Source organism: Macaca nemestrina, chromosome 6 (genome assembly GCF_043159975.1).
Source record: "Macaca nemestrina isolate mMacNem1 chromosome 6, mMacNem.hap1, whole genome shotgun sequence".
NCBI lineage: Eukaryota > Metazoa > Chordata > Mammalia > Primates > Cercopithecidae > Macaca > Macaca nemestrina.
In genome coordinates, this window is record NC_092130.1 from 110,064,027 (window position 1) to 110,076,118 (window position 12,092).

General features: G+C 35.8%; 1 protein-coding gene across 2 annotated transcripts in view; it reads left to right on the forward strand.

Moving 5' to 3' along the window:
• The window catches only part of LOC105499481 (ADAM metallopeptidase with thrombospondin type 1 motif 6), a 329,327-nt gene that overhangs the window by 267,827 nt on the left and 49,408 nt on the right, over positions 1–12,092 (forward strand). For both annotated transcript variants that reach the window (XM_011772051.3, XM_071098858.1), the window contains 2 exons: positions 405–568; positions 965–1,103. In XM_011772051.3, coding sequence (XP_011770353.1) covers positions 405–568; positions 965–1,103 — 303 coding nt within the window. The remainder of the gene's footprint in view (positions 1–404; positions 569–964; positions 1,104–12,092) is intronic.

Sequence of the window (12,092 nt, forward strand, 5' to 3'; positions counted from 1 at the left end):
TTCTGTTGATCAGTCTGTGTCCAGGTGCAACAGGTCATCCCCACCCCATATCCATTTAATTACTATTTCAATATTTGGAAAGGAAAGCCTGCTCCCCACCCTCATGTTAACTCTCATCTCTAGTTATTCCTTTTCTCATAATTTTCCTTGCTAATTCCACATGTTTATTCCTCCAGGTTAACCTTTCATTGCTTTCTATTAATGACATTATAAATACTTAAGTAATATCTTCTTACCATTCACATGAAAAATCACCATTTTAATTTGTACTTAAGAATATGGTCAAGAGTCATATCTCTAAGTGGAAATCGACATTCATTGTATACTTTATTGCAGTAATTAATCAGTGACACTTTGGTAAATGAAGTTTCACATTTTTAGGTGAATTGTGATTTGTTTTCTAGCTTTAAAATCTGAAGGAGATGATTACTATATTAATGGTGCCTGGACTATTGACTGGCCTAGGAAATTTGATGTCGCTGGAACAGCTTTTCACTACAAGAGACCAACTGATGAACCAGAATCCTTGGAAGCTCTAGGTCCTACCTCAGAAAATCTCATCATCATGGTAAATGCGTCTTTGCCATTGTATTTCTTCTGTTTGTAATTCCTCCTTGTGAGGTAGGAAGGGGCAGGTTTTACTATCTCTGTTTTACAGGTGATGAAATTAAGGTAAATAAAGGTAAAATGATTTACTGAAGGGTGTTAGAACTGTACAAAGTTAAGGCCATCGTGCTCTTGCTTGAATAGAATTTTTATAACCAAACAAGACAGATGAAAGCAATGGCTCCAAAATACCCATGAAAATGGGAAGCGAAAATTTGATATAAATGCATGTGTTTTATATTATCTTAAATTTCCTATAAGACTTGTTTTGAAATTTTCTTCTTCAAAAGGAATAATAAATATCTGAATGAAGGCTCATTGTATTTTAATTGTCTTCACCAGTTGTTTTCAATGGCAGGTTCTGCTTCAAGAACAGAATTTGGGAATTAGGTATAAGTTCAATGTTCCCATCACTCGAACTGGCAGTGGAGATAATGAAGTTGGCTTTACATGGAATCATCAGCCTTGGTCAGAATGCTCAGCTACTTGTGCTGGAGGTAAGATGCCCACTAGGCAGCCCACCCAGAGGGCAAGATGGAGAACAGAACACATTCGGAGCTATGCTTTGTGTTTGTTAAAAAAGCTAATTGGAAACATTTCTTGCAGGTTTGCTTCAAGCTGTAATTTAGCAAAAGAAACTTTGCTTTAATTATATTATATTATATTTGTTTTCAACCTCATGTAATTTGTGCAGATTTGTTGGTAAAATACATCTTGGCACAATGAGTGTCTCTGCTGGTGCTTCTCCCAAGACTGTCTTGAAGGTGGGCTGTTTGCCTTTCGTGAACACATTCTTGGTAAAGAACATCAAAAGTTTTAAAAAAGAAAATGAGCAAGAATCAGACATCACAGATGCAACTTCTTGTAATGGGCGATGAGAATGTACGGCTATGTGCTTGTTGTGTGTGTTTGCGTGCCTGTGTGTTTGCCACAATCCTATTCAAACTCCCTTCTCCTGCCATCAAAGTTAAGGGACTGTATACTGGGATACTACAATAATTACTGGTATCTGGGTTCTGGGTTAATGGTGTATACTGACCCCATTACAGTCCCTCAGAGGTAGCTGCTAGGCGGTGGTTGGTGATGTGTTGGTTGTCCCATGTGCGTTTTTCATGGGTGCCTTTTCCCTACAATTTACTCTATTCCTAATCCTCCTCCCTCTAGTGGCCACCAATGCAATTCTTTACCTCTGGCTGGGAGAGCAGGACAGTTGGCTTCCTTCAAAGCCAACACCCTTGCTGCTGCATGGACTGGTGAGTAGAAGTGCTGTGCAAGCAGCATCTTCCTTCTCTCTGGAGACTAAATGCATCGCCTCCACCGTACACCTTGATCCTGATAGGCAAGGAAACAAACCTGTCCTTCAGGCCTAGGCTGGACTATATCACCTCACCATTCCAGAAGCAAATATTAAATTTTAAATAGTGATATTTAGAATGGGCAAAATTAAAATAAAGTAAATCACCCAATATATTACCTATACTCCTTTTTTAAACTATGCAGAAATATATGCTTTTTATGTAGACTTCATCCTGTCTTATATTTGCATCTTCTGATTTTCAAGTCTTAAATTGGAGAGGTTATTTTTAGAGAAATAATTATCATACAATCTAGTCAGTATTTTTATTTTATTACTTATTACTATTTTTTTTTTTGAGATAGATTTTTGCTCTGTTGCCCAAGCTGGAGTGCAGTGGCACAATCATGGTTCACTGCAACCTCAACCTCCGGGGCTCAAGTGATCCTCCCACCTCAGCCTTCTGAGTAGCTAGGACCACCGGAGCACGCCACCACGACCTGGCTAATTTTTAAAATTTTTGTAAAGATAGGATCTCACTGTGTTGCCTAGGCTTCTCTTGAACTTCTGGCCTCAAGCATTCCTCCTGCCTCAGTGTCCCAAAATGCTGGGATTACAGGCATGGGCCATCACTCCCAGCCTAATTCAGTATTTTTAATCTCATACAGAATTAAAGCAATGATTAACTACAACTCCAATTTCAATATAAAGTCTATACAACATGAAAAAAACAAAAAAGATGAATAATATATTGATGTTCTCTACTGTGTAAAGTATCATGAAACATGGTTATGTATAATTTGTGACATATTTTAAAAGATCTCTAGTTCCCATCCATTTTATGTGTAAAATGGCTGGTGATTTGTAATGTAAAGTTTTTAAAGCCATAGGGCATTACCACTTTTAAATAAATAAATATGTGCAACTAATTGATCAAGTATATGCCATTGCATTATTTTTTAGTGGCATTTATACATGTATCTTTCTTTTATCCAGTTCAATTCTTTTTATTCTATAAATTAACTTTTCCCTTTGCATATTCCAACAAAAAGTCTTCTAGAACAGTACGTACATAATTCAGGCCCTGAGGCAAGGTGGAATGAACTTATTAAAGAAGAATTAAAATAATTTAAAGTTTAGGAAATCTAATAAGGATAGTCTAAAGTTGAGGTGGATTAGCTTGTAGAAAAGAAAGCTAAGGGGATGCGTATTAGTATGCGACAGAAGGTTGAATGGAAATTCTTAGAGCCGGTTCGTCTTTGTACTGAAATTGCTATATTTGGGGATGGTTTAGACACAGTCTTGTCTGAGACCAAGAAGGGATTAAATGAATTCTCAATGTTCCTTCAATCCTACGATTTTATTTGTTCAGAAAGGAGATAGTCCAACAAAAAAACAAAGAAGAAGAGGAAAAAGGCCATGAGAACTGAATTTGGAAGAAAAAAATATAAATTTGTTGAAGTAGGAAAGTAAAAAGTCTAGATAAGTGTCATTTTTTCCCATAACACTTGTATTGAGAAATAGAAGTGATTTCTTGTGGTAGGGGGTTAAAAAAAAAAAAAAAAGACAGGGAGAGAGAAAAGCCTCTGGAAGGGAGAGCTTTCTCTTCCTTGTTATTTATCCTTCTTTCCGTGATCTGGAACTACTGGTCTTAGATACTGGAGGTGGTTCTGGGAACTCACATTAGGCTTGGTTGTGGGTGATTATGAGCATTCTTGAGGCTCTTGCCTTCTTCAGATGAAGGGCATGGTGTGAAGAGCTGCCATTTGTTTTGGTAAGTGGTTCTTAAAGTCTGCCCCCCATCCCCAGCAGCATCAATATCATTTAGAAACTTGTTAGAAATGCTAATTTGAGTGCCCCATTTCAGACCTACTGAACAGAAACTCTTCAAGTGGAGCCCATTAATCTGTGTTTTAACAAGCCCTGCAGGTGATTTGGATGCTCGCTCAAATTTGTGTACCACTGGTCTTGGCTGACAGAGAAACCAAATCCAGTGTTCTAGACACATGGAATCCATGTCCTCATCACTGAAGTCTGTGCATCTTTGTAGACTCATTTTGCCCCTAGAACAATATCCAAAACATAGTAGGTACCCAATAAATGCACTTTATTGAGCACCTTACTGAGGCCAACGGTGGCCTCCCAAAGTGCTAGATGAGTGAATGAGTAAAAGGAATTAATTTTGGCAATTATATATTTGTGTTTGTCCTTTCTAATGTGGGAGATGAAAGTTTAGAGTTGCTACTTTTCTTATAGAGTGGGGCAAAGCTTTGCCAAGGAGAAAACAGTATAATTTTAATTAGCATAGGTAAGTAAAACCCAGCTCCTCTCTTTTTTACTTTTTTGTTTTGTTTTGAGTTTTTTTGTTTTTTGAGACAGTCTCACTCTGTCGCCCAGGCTGGAGCGCAGTGGTGCGATCTTGGCTCACTGCAACCTCTGCCTCCCGGGTTTAAGCGACTATCCCACCTCAGCCTCCCAAGTAGCTCGGACTACAGGTGCACACCACCACGCCTGGCTAATTTTTGTATTTTTGGTAGAGACGGAGTTTCACCATGTTGGCCAGGTGGGCTTGAACTCCTGACCTCAAGTGATCCACCTGCGTCAGCCTCCCAAAGTGCTAGGATTACAGGCGTGAGTCACCACACCTAGCCATCTTGCTTACTTTGAATAGGTGGAAAATATTTCCTAGGATATAGAGTGCAGGAATCAATTATTGAAGTTGCTCTTCTTACACATACCCTCACTTTTAACCCCAGGTTCTTTAAATATAGGAAGCTTATGATTGAGGGAAGTGAAGTCCCTTTAGGGTTTAGGAACTTTGACCCAAGAAAAAGCCAGAGTCATCTTCTCCTTAATGAAATTTCATTTTATAGTTAAGAAACCTTTCAAGAAGAAGTCATTTCTACCTAGCTTTCACTCAGAAACTAAGGATTAATTCTAAAGTCAGTTTTTTTGTTTTTTATTTTTTGTTTGTTTGTTTTTTTGTTGCTGTCAATAAGTCTATTGTCTATATAAGGGACATTTTGGGATGGTTCCACCTCATCCTTTTAACTTCTTTCTTGGGCTTCTTCTCATAGACTGGATTCTCTCCTATGGCAGCATGAGCTTTCTTACACATCTTCCCCATCATGTCTGGAGTTATGCTGTTCTTTATGTATTGAGAGAACTGTTTCTTGTAAGCATCTTCATCTCCCTCCATTAAGTAGCACATGTAATCTGAAATATTCTGGCCCATGATGTGCTTCTGGTGTATTTCTACATTAAATTATTTGCTTCCAGAATCATAACCAGGGAATTGTTTGGTACTGTGAGGGATAGAGAAGCCTCCGTCCACAGCTCCCTTCAGGGTACCAAAAACTTTATTGCCAGTGGTAGTTCTGGCAAGGCCTGCATCCAAATAGCAGATAAAGGCACCCTTTTGAACATCAGTGCTTTCCACATTATACATTCATCTTCAATCACCTCAGCTTAGCCTTCATAGATCTTATCCATGCCAAACCTATTGAAAAGCCTGGGCCCGCAGCAGGCCAATATAATACGCTGCAGCATCATTTGTCAGGCCAATCTTCACACCATATTTTGGCAGTTCATGTGCATATGCTGTGCAAACTATCACATCCCCTTCTATATGGGGATAAGCAATCTGACAAATGGTATCTCTGTTTGTTACATGAACTATCAACCTATATTTGGGTGTGTGTGTGTTTTATTTATTTATTGTCCACCGTTTAACAGAGACCTGCAGGCGCAGCCATGCTAGATGGGGAAAAGGGATAAAGTCAGTTCTTAACTGGGATACTCCATGTTCATCTCTCCAAGGAGGTGCTGCGTGTCTTGAGGCTGTCAAAATTCTTTTAAGTGGCAAAGAGAAAACAAGAAATATCTCAAGGAACTTTTGGTGGCAGTCTCACAAGATCTTTCAGTGTTCTCACTTGTTATTGTCCTGCATGTGTTTTATTAATATCCAGACCTTTGGGCTTTAATTGAGTTTGAGAGCAATAATGATAGCTTGATCTTATGAGATCTTTTAAGATAAGGAGCTTGAAACTTTTTCTGTTGCTTAGCAGATCCAGTGACAAATCTAATGCTACAGGAAACATTGGTGATTCAGTCCAAGTAATGGTCTTTTCTCTGAGTCAGTGATGAAACACTTCCTTTGCCTCAAAAGGAACATTGAGATGCTATGGGGTGTTGTCTTCAGGATACGTGTGATTTTTGAGATACAGCTGCAACTCTTCCTCAGAGAGAAATCCAAGCCCAAAATCATGACTATTTCCAGAACCATTGCTACTAGAATTTGTTTCTGTATTCCTTACCCAAACTTATTTTGTACTTTGTAATTTACTGACTCCCAAATTTATATGCTACCATTGGATTAGTGATTATAATCAGGTGCTAATTAATAAATCTTGGCTGTGTAAGGAAAGTTGTATTGTTTTGAAATACAAAGCTGTAGCAGATTTTTAAAAGTAGTAATTTATGCCAGTATACTTATGCACTGTGACTTCTAAAGTTTCAAATAACAAATATTGTATATTCATCCTTTGATTTTATTCATACGTATTCTGTTTTTACTGATGTTTGGCTAGATGTGTGGTTCTCAAATTTAAGCACACATCAGAGTTACCTGAAGGACTTGTTAGGACACAGATTGCTATGTTCTACCAACAATTTCTGATTCAGTAGTCTAGGGGAAGCTTTAAAAATTTACATTTCTAAGTTTCCAGGTGTTGCTGGTGCCACTGGCTCAGGAACTATACTTTGAGGCTCCAGGGTAGACACTTAGATTTCCTAAAGTAAATGCCCACTAAACAGACTGACAAGTCTTTTAGGTAATAATCCATATTTTAGTTGTAACCACAGTATCACTAATCTTTTTTGGTGACAGGTGGTTCTACTGCTCAGCTATGTAATAATAAAATTGTAAAGTTTAAAACATTTTCTGGTACTGTATTTCATTTGATCATCCTCAGTAGCTACATAAGATAGGCATTGAAATTATTAGTCATAATTTATAGATAGAATTCAAGTAATTTGCTGAAATCAAGACCTAGCAATTTAGTCTCTAGTGACCTTTTTAATTTAGTAATGCAGTATTCTCTTGTAATAAAAAGAGCTTTTTCACCAGTTGGCCACCTCAGTAGGGAAATATGATATATCCCCACCCATAAAGATCTCCTTCACTAGCTTGAAATTTCATTTTTTCAAATGCTTTCCCTAGAGCAATGATTCTTAACTTTGGCTGCACAGTGGAATACCCAAGGAGAACTTTAAAGAATGATGATAGTTTGTCCCCACCCCCAGAGAGTCTTCTTTAATTGGCTGGGGGTATGGCCTGGGCATCACATTTTGAAAAGTTCCATAGGTAATTCTAATGTACAGCCAAGGTTGAGAAATACTGCTTTTGAAACTGATTAAAAGTTTTACTGCTTTTGAAACTGATTAAAAGTTTTAGTCTTCAAAAAATTAACATTCAGATGCAAATACCTCTGGGAGCATTACTAACACATATCTCTGTTTTTAAGTGGCTACTAGTTGAATTCTAAGGTTATGAGACTTAGGAATGGGTATCTGGGATGGGAAAGTAGAGAGGAGCATCAGAGAAGGGAATGAAAGAAGGGATAGCAGCATGCTACTTAATTTCATAATTTTGTTTAATATGGCCATTGGCCTTGGGCATGCCTATATATTTACAGTCTTCCTTCACTTGATGGATCATATAAACATCCAATTAATGTAATAAATGCTTTTAAAACTGACTGAAATTGTGCTAAACAGATTTCTGTTTATTAGAATAAACAGAAATTTATTCTAATTTCAAGTTTATCTGATACTTAACAGAGCTAAAATGAGTAGATGGTTGGGTATTCAACCAACTTTAATTTAGATGCACAAGTCAGAATAGAAGAGGCATATGGCCCCTGTTTGAACTCAGTTATTATGAACACTGATACAATTTGTTTTCTTTTAAATTACAGTTCTAATCAGAGAAGGCCTTCTATTTTTTAGGAAATTACTTTCTTTAAGGGAATGAATCTTTGCGGAATGCAGCAATATTCATCATAATTTTCTACCCTACTTTTCTGGGTGTGTTCTCATTTCCTTCTGTTCATACCATTCTCATTTCACTCCCATCCCCTCTTCTTACTTAATATTATACAATGCTTAGGCTTTAAAGTGAAATCTTCCAAAGCCCATTAACCGATAATTGATGCTGTAGTGTTGTATTTAACTTTGTACCTGTTCTGTTAGAAAATAAACCTTAAGAATACTTTATTTTCAGTACAAATAAATATCAGAAATACATATGATATTTTATATTTATTACAATTTTATATTTATGCTCTAAATATACAGTCTTTGTCCTGCATTGGCTCTATTGACACTCCTGATTACTTTCTCCAAATATTTTTCTAGATTTTTCTTTCTTCTTCTTTGTATAGAAGTATGAAAATTGCATACCAAAGAACTTAATTTGGTCAAGTTTCTGCTAATACACAAAAGCATCTCTCTGTTAAACATTGCTTTGCAGCTCTTTGGAGGAAGAGATAAAGCTATGCTTAGATTAATGAGGAGTTAGGAAGGAGACAGGTTTACTGTTAGAGATATTTTTTATTTTGTTTGAAGATCAAAGAGCACAGATTTTATTTTACGTATACTATATGGTTATACAGGAATGTTTCTGATCAGTCATCATTGACTATTTAAAATGCTATTATTACTTTTTCTTTTACATTTACATAGTCTAATTTTATTTGTGTGTTTGATGCGTCTTTTATTATACTTTTTCTTCCCTGAATGTCATTTTGAGCCTAATTTATGAGTCTGTGTGTGTGTATATTTGTATGTGCGTGTGTGTGTGTGTGAGAGAGAGAGAGAGAGAGAGAGAACAGCATATAAACATAGAAGATATTTACGTCTTTCTTTTTTTGAGCTAGGACAAATTCTTTTTATTTTACTTTTTGAATCTGTGCCTGATTCTTTTTTTTTTTTTTTTTTTCTTTTTTGAGACGAAGTCTGGCTCTGTTGCCCAGGCTGGAGTGCAGTGGCACGATCATGGCTCACTGCAACCTCCACCTTCCTGGTTCAAGCAATTCCCCTGCCTCAGCCTCCCGAGTAGCTGGAATTACAGGCACATGCCACCATGCCTGGCTGATTTTTTTGTATTTTTAGTAGAGACGGGGTTTCACATGTTGGCCAGACTGGTCTCAAACTCCTGACCTCAGGCAATCCACCCGCCTCAGCCTCCCCAAGTCATCTGGATTCTTATACATGTTGTGGCTGGTTTCGACTCTTTGAGATTTTTAAGATGATTTATATGATTTCCAACTACTATTTTGAATTTTCCTGATGTGGGACCGTGTTTTTCAAAGTGTACGAAGGTGCCCAAGGGCACTGCAGAACATTGTACATTTTCAGGGGAAACATAGCTATATTGATCTTACAGCATACAAATCATTATAAATAAGTTATTTGGAACTAACTACTAAGTAAGACTCTTAGTCATTTTTTTCTGTCTTGGGGATGTTATTTTAAAAATTGGAGATACTAAGGATACTGTGAACTGAAAAAGTTTGAGAACCCCTAATTTAGGGTAAAATGAGTATTATTAAATTTGGATTAAAAATGTCACCTAACTTCCTTTCATTAGATGTTGAATTTCATTTCAGAAGAGAAAATAAATGCATATAAGCTGCTCATTATTCAGGACCCTGGTGATGTTTGGAATTTAAAACTGGAGACTCTTCTGTACTTCTAGCTAAGAGACTAGAGGTTTTGCATAATATGTAAATTTCTCTCATATCTATATTCCTTCTGATGTGTCCTCCTGAATATGTTTCCTTTCTCCATCTCTGTTAGTTTGGGGTAAGAATGGTGGGTGATTAAAGCAAAGGAAAAAAAGAAAGGAAGGAAAGAAGGAACTATATATTTAAAGGAGAAATTGTTAGCAACTTCTTTCCTGACAGCTAACAATTTTATGTGATAACCTATACTATTGCATTTATTAATAACACAATTTTGAGATTACTTTTAACAAATCTATCATGCCTTGGCCGCTTTAAAAAGTTGGATATTTCTACATTGTTTCTTGGAAACGTTTGTTCCTATTATATATTTTATTGTTTTCAGGAATGATACAACACAAGCATAATGTAGACTTAAAAGTATAGTAAGTCCATTCTAAAATGACAGTTTTTAAATTATTTTAAAAAATAATTATTAGAAAATATGTAGTACAGTCTTTAGGACAGTACTAATAGCTGACTAAAAGAGAACAGCTCTCAAAATACCAGATAAAACAGAGACAAATGCTTTACATTTTCACAGATGTCCTTTTAATTTTTTGTCAATTCTAAGATGTCTAACACATTTAATATCACTAAGAGGTTAATTCACATTATTATTGAACTAACAGAATGTGCTTCAAACAAACAAGGGTTTTGAGACTTACGTTTTACAGACATAATAACAAAAATAATGACTAACACTTGTATTGCAGCTTATAAAGGACACATTCACTGTACCTTTCACAGAAACTCAAAGCAGAGGAGCCCCAAATGGAGCATAGGAAAACAAAGTCCAGTTGTTTTTTTTCAAGATTCGAAATAGACTTGGTTGAAATTAAGTGTGAAAGACATAAAAAGGTTGAATCCTATAACAAATGTGCTTATCTTTGACTTAGGAGTTACCAATCCAGAAGTTATTTTCAGAGTTAAATAAAAGATTACAGAGGGAAACTTTAGTATGAATAGTTAAAAGCACTTTATTCAATGCCATTCATTTCCCTCTGAAGAAACATAGTTGTACAGTTAGTTTTAAAGAAAAATTCCCTGTGAAAGATAGTTTCTGTGTGGGGTTGTACAATGTACTATTATTTTTTGAAATCATGAAGGTCTTTTTACATTTGAGTCCTGTATATATCAAACTGAGATATATAAACCTATCACTGAGATTTTTAAAATAATACAAATCCCCTATAAAAAAATGACTTGAGTTTAGAAAGAATAAAGGTTTGCATTCAGCTTTGTTCATCATTATTCCCTAATTTTCACTTTCGTCTTTGAAAAATAATATATTTATCGGACTAGACAATGGTCTGTCACTGCATTAACTATGACATCCCCCTATTCAATCTCTCCCACAATTCCCTCCTCTCAGTTCACTTTCAATGTTGTGAAGGAAGAGTGTCCTTTAATCTGGGATTAACTATACCTGACATCATAACAGGGCACCTGTGAACATCACAGCCCCCAAGATCCTAGACTCTGTCATCATTAACCTTGTTGAGTTAGTTCTAGTATAACTTGGCTCTTGAGATTGCAGAGTAACTCTTCTCTACAAACTCATGTTTGTGGTTGGCTCACACTTCTGGAAGCTAATATGTGTATTCATTTATTTATCTATAATAATTTTCATTTATCTTTTTTCCTTAAGCATATGATTTCCCCTATATAACTACTTTTACAAAAGTTCCTTGAATTCTCCTGTATATTTTCAATATAACTTAAGCTTAAAGTCTTACATATGAAGGATTATTTTGATAGTCTTGACATGTTTTACTGTTTACCTCTGCATGTTGTTGGTTGCATTTTCTCTAATGTGAAGATTTGTAACTGAAGGCAAGAAATCTCTAAGCCAAAATATTCTCCAAGTGCTGTTTCATCATTTCATCAGTCCTCTTTCATCATTTCTATTGCTTTAGTAATTATATTCTTCCCTAACATGAGCAGGGTTTGGATACATATTCACTCACTGAAAAACTTGGGTGAGTGTGAAACCAAAGTTTGAGTGCATTCCTGTTGTATTAATGATGTATATATCACAGGTCATGTTTCACTTCACAAAAATTCTTTCCAAAATAGTATTTTTAACAGTCATAACATTATTCATCTTTACAAGGTTGAATGTATAAAATACTTTTGGAAAAAATAAAGCCTTTTAAAAATAAAGCATTTTATTATGGTAAGCATGATCATCCTGATTTTGTGGGAACTTATGATATTACTATTTCCATTTTTACTTGAAGAAAATGACGATTTTAGTTTAAAAGCTATACAGTTAGTATATGATTATATCCTTATTTTAACTCAAATTTGAAATATTTCAAGATTTGGTTCCAAGAAAGGGATTTTATATATGTTTAAAAGAAAAGCCTGTCTATTGATGATAAATACATCACACTGTGTGGAAG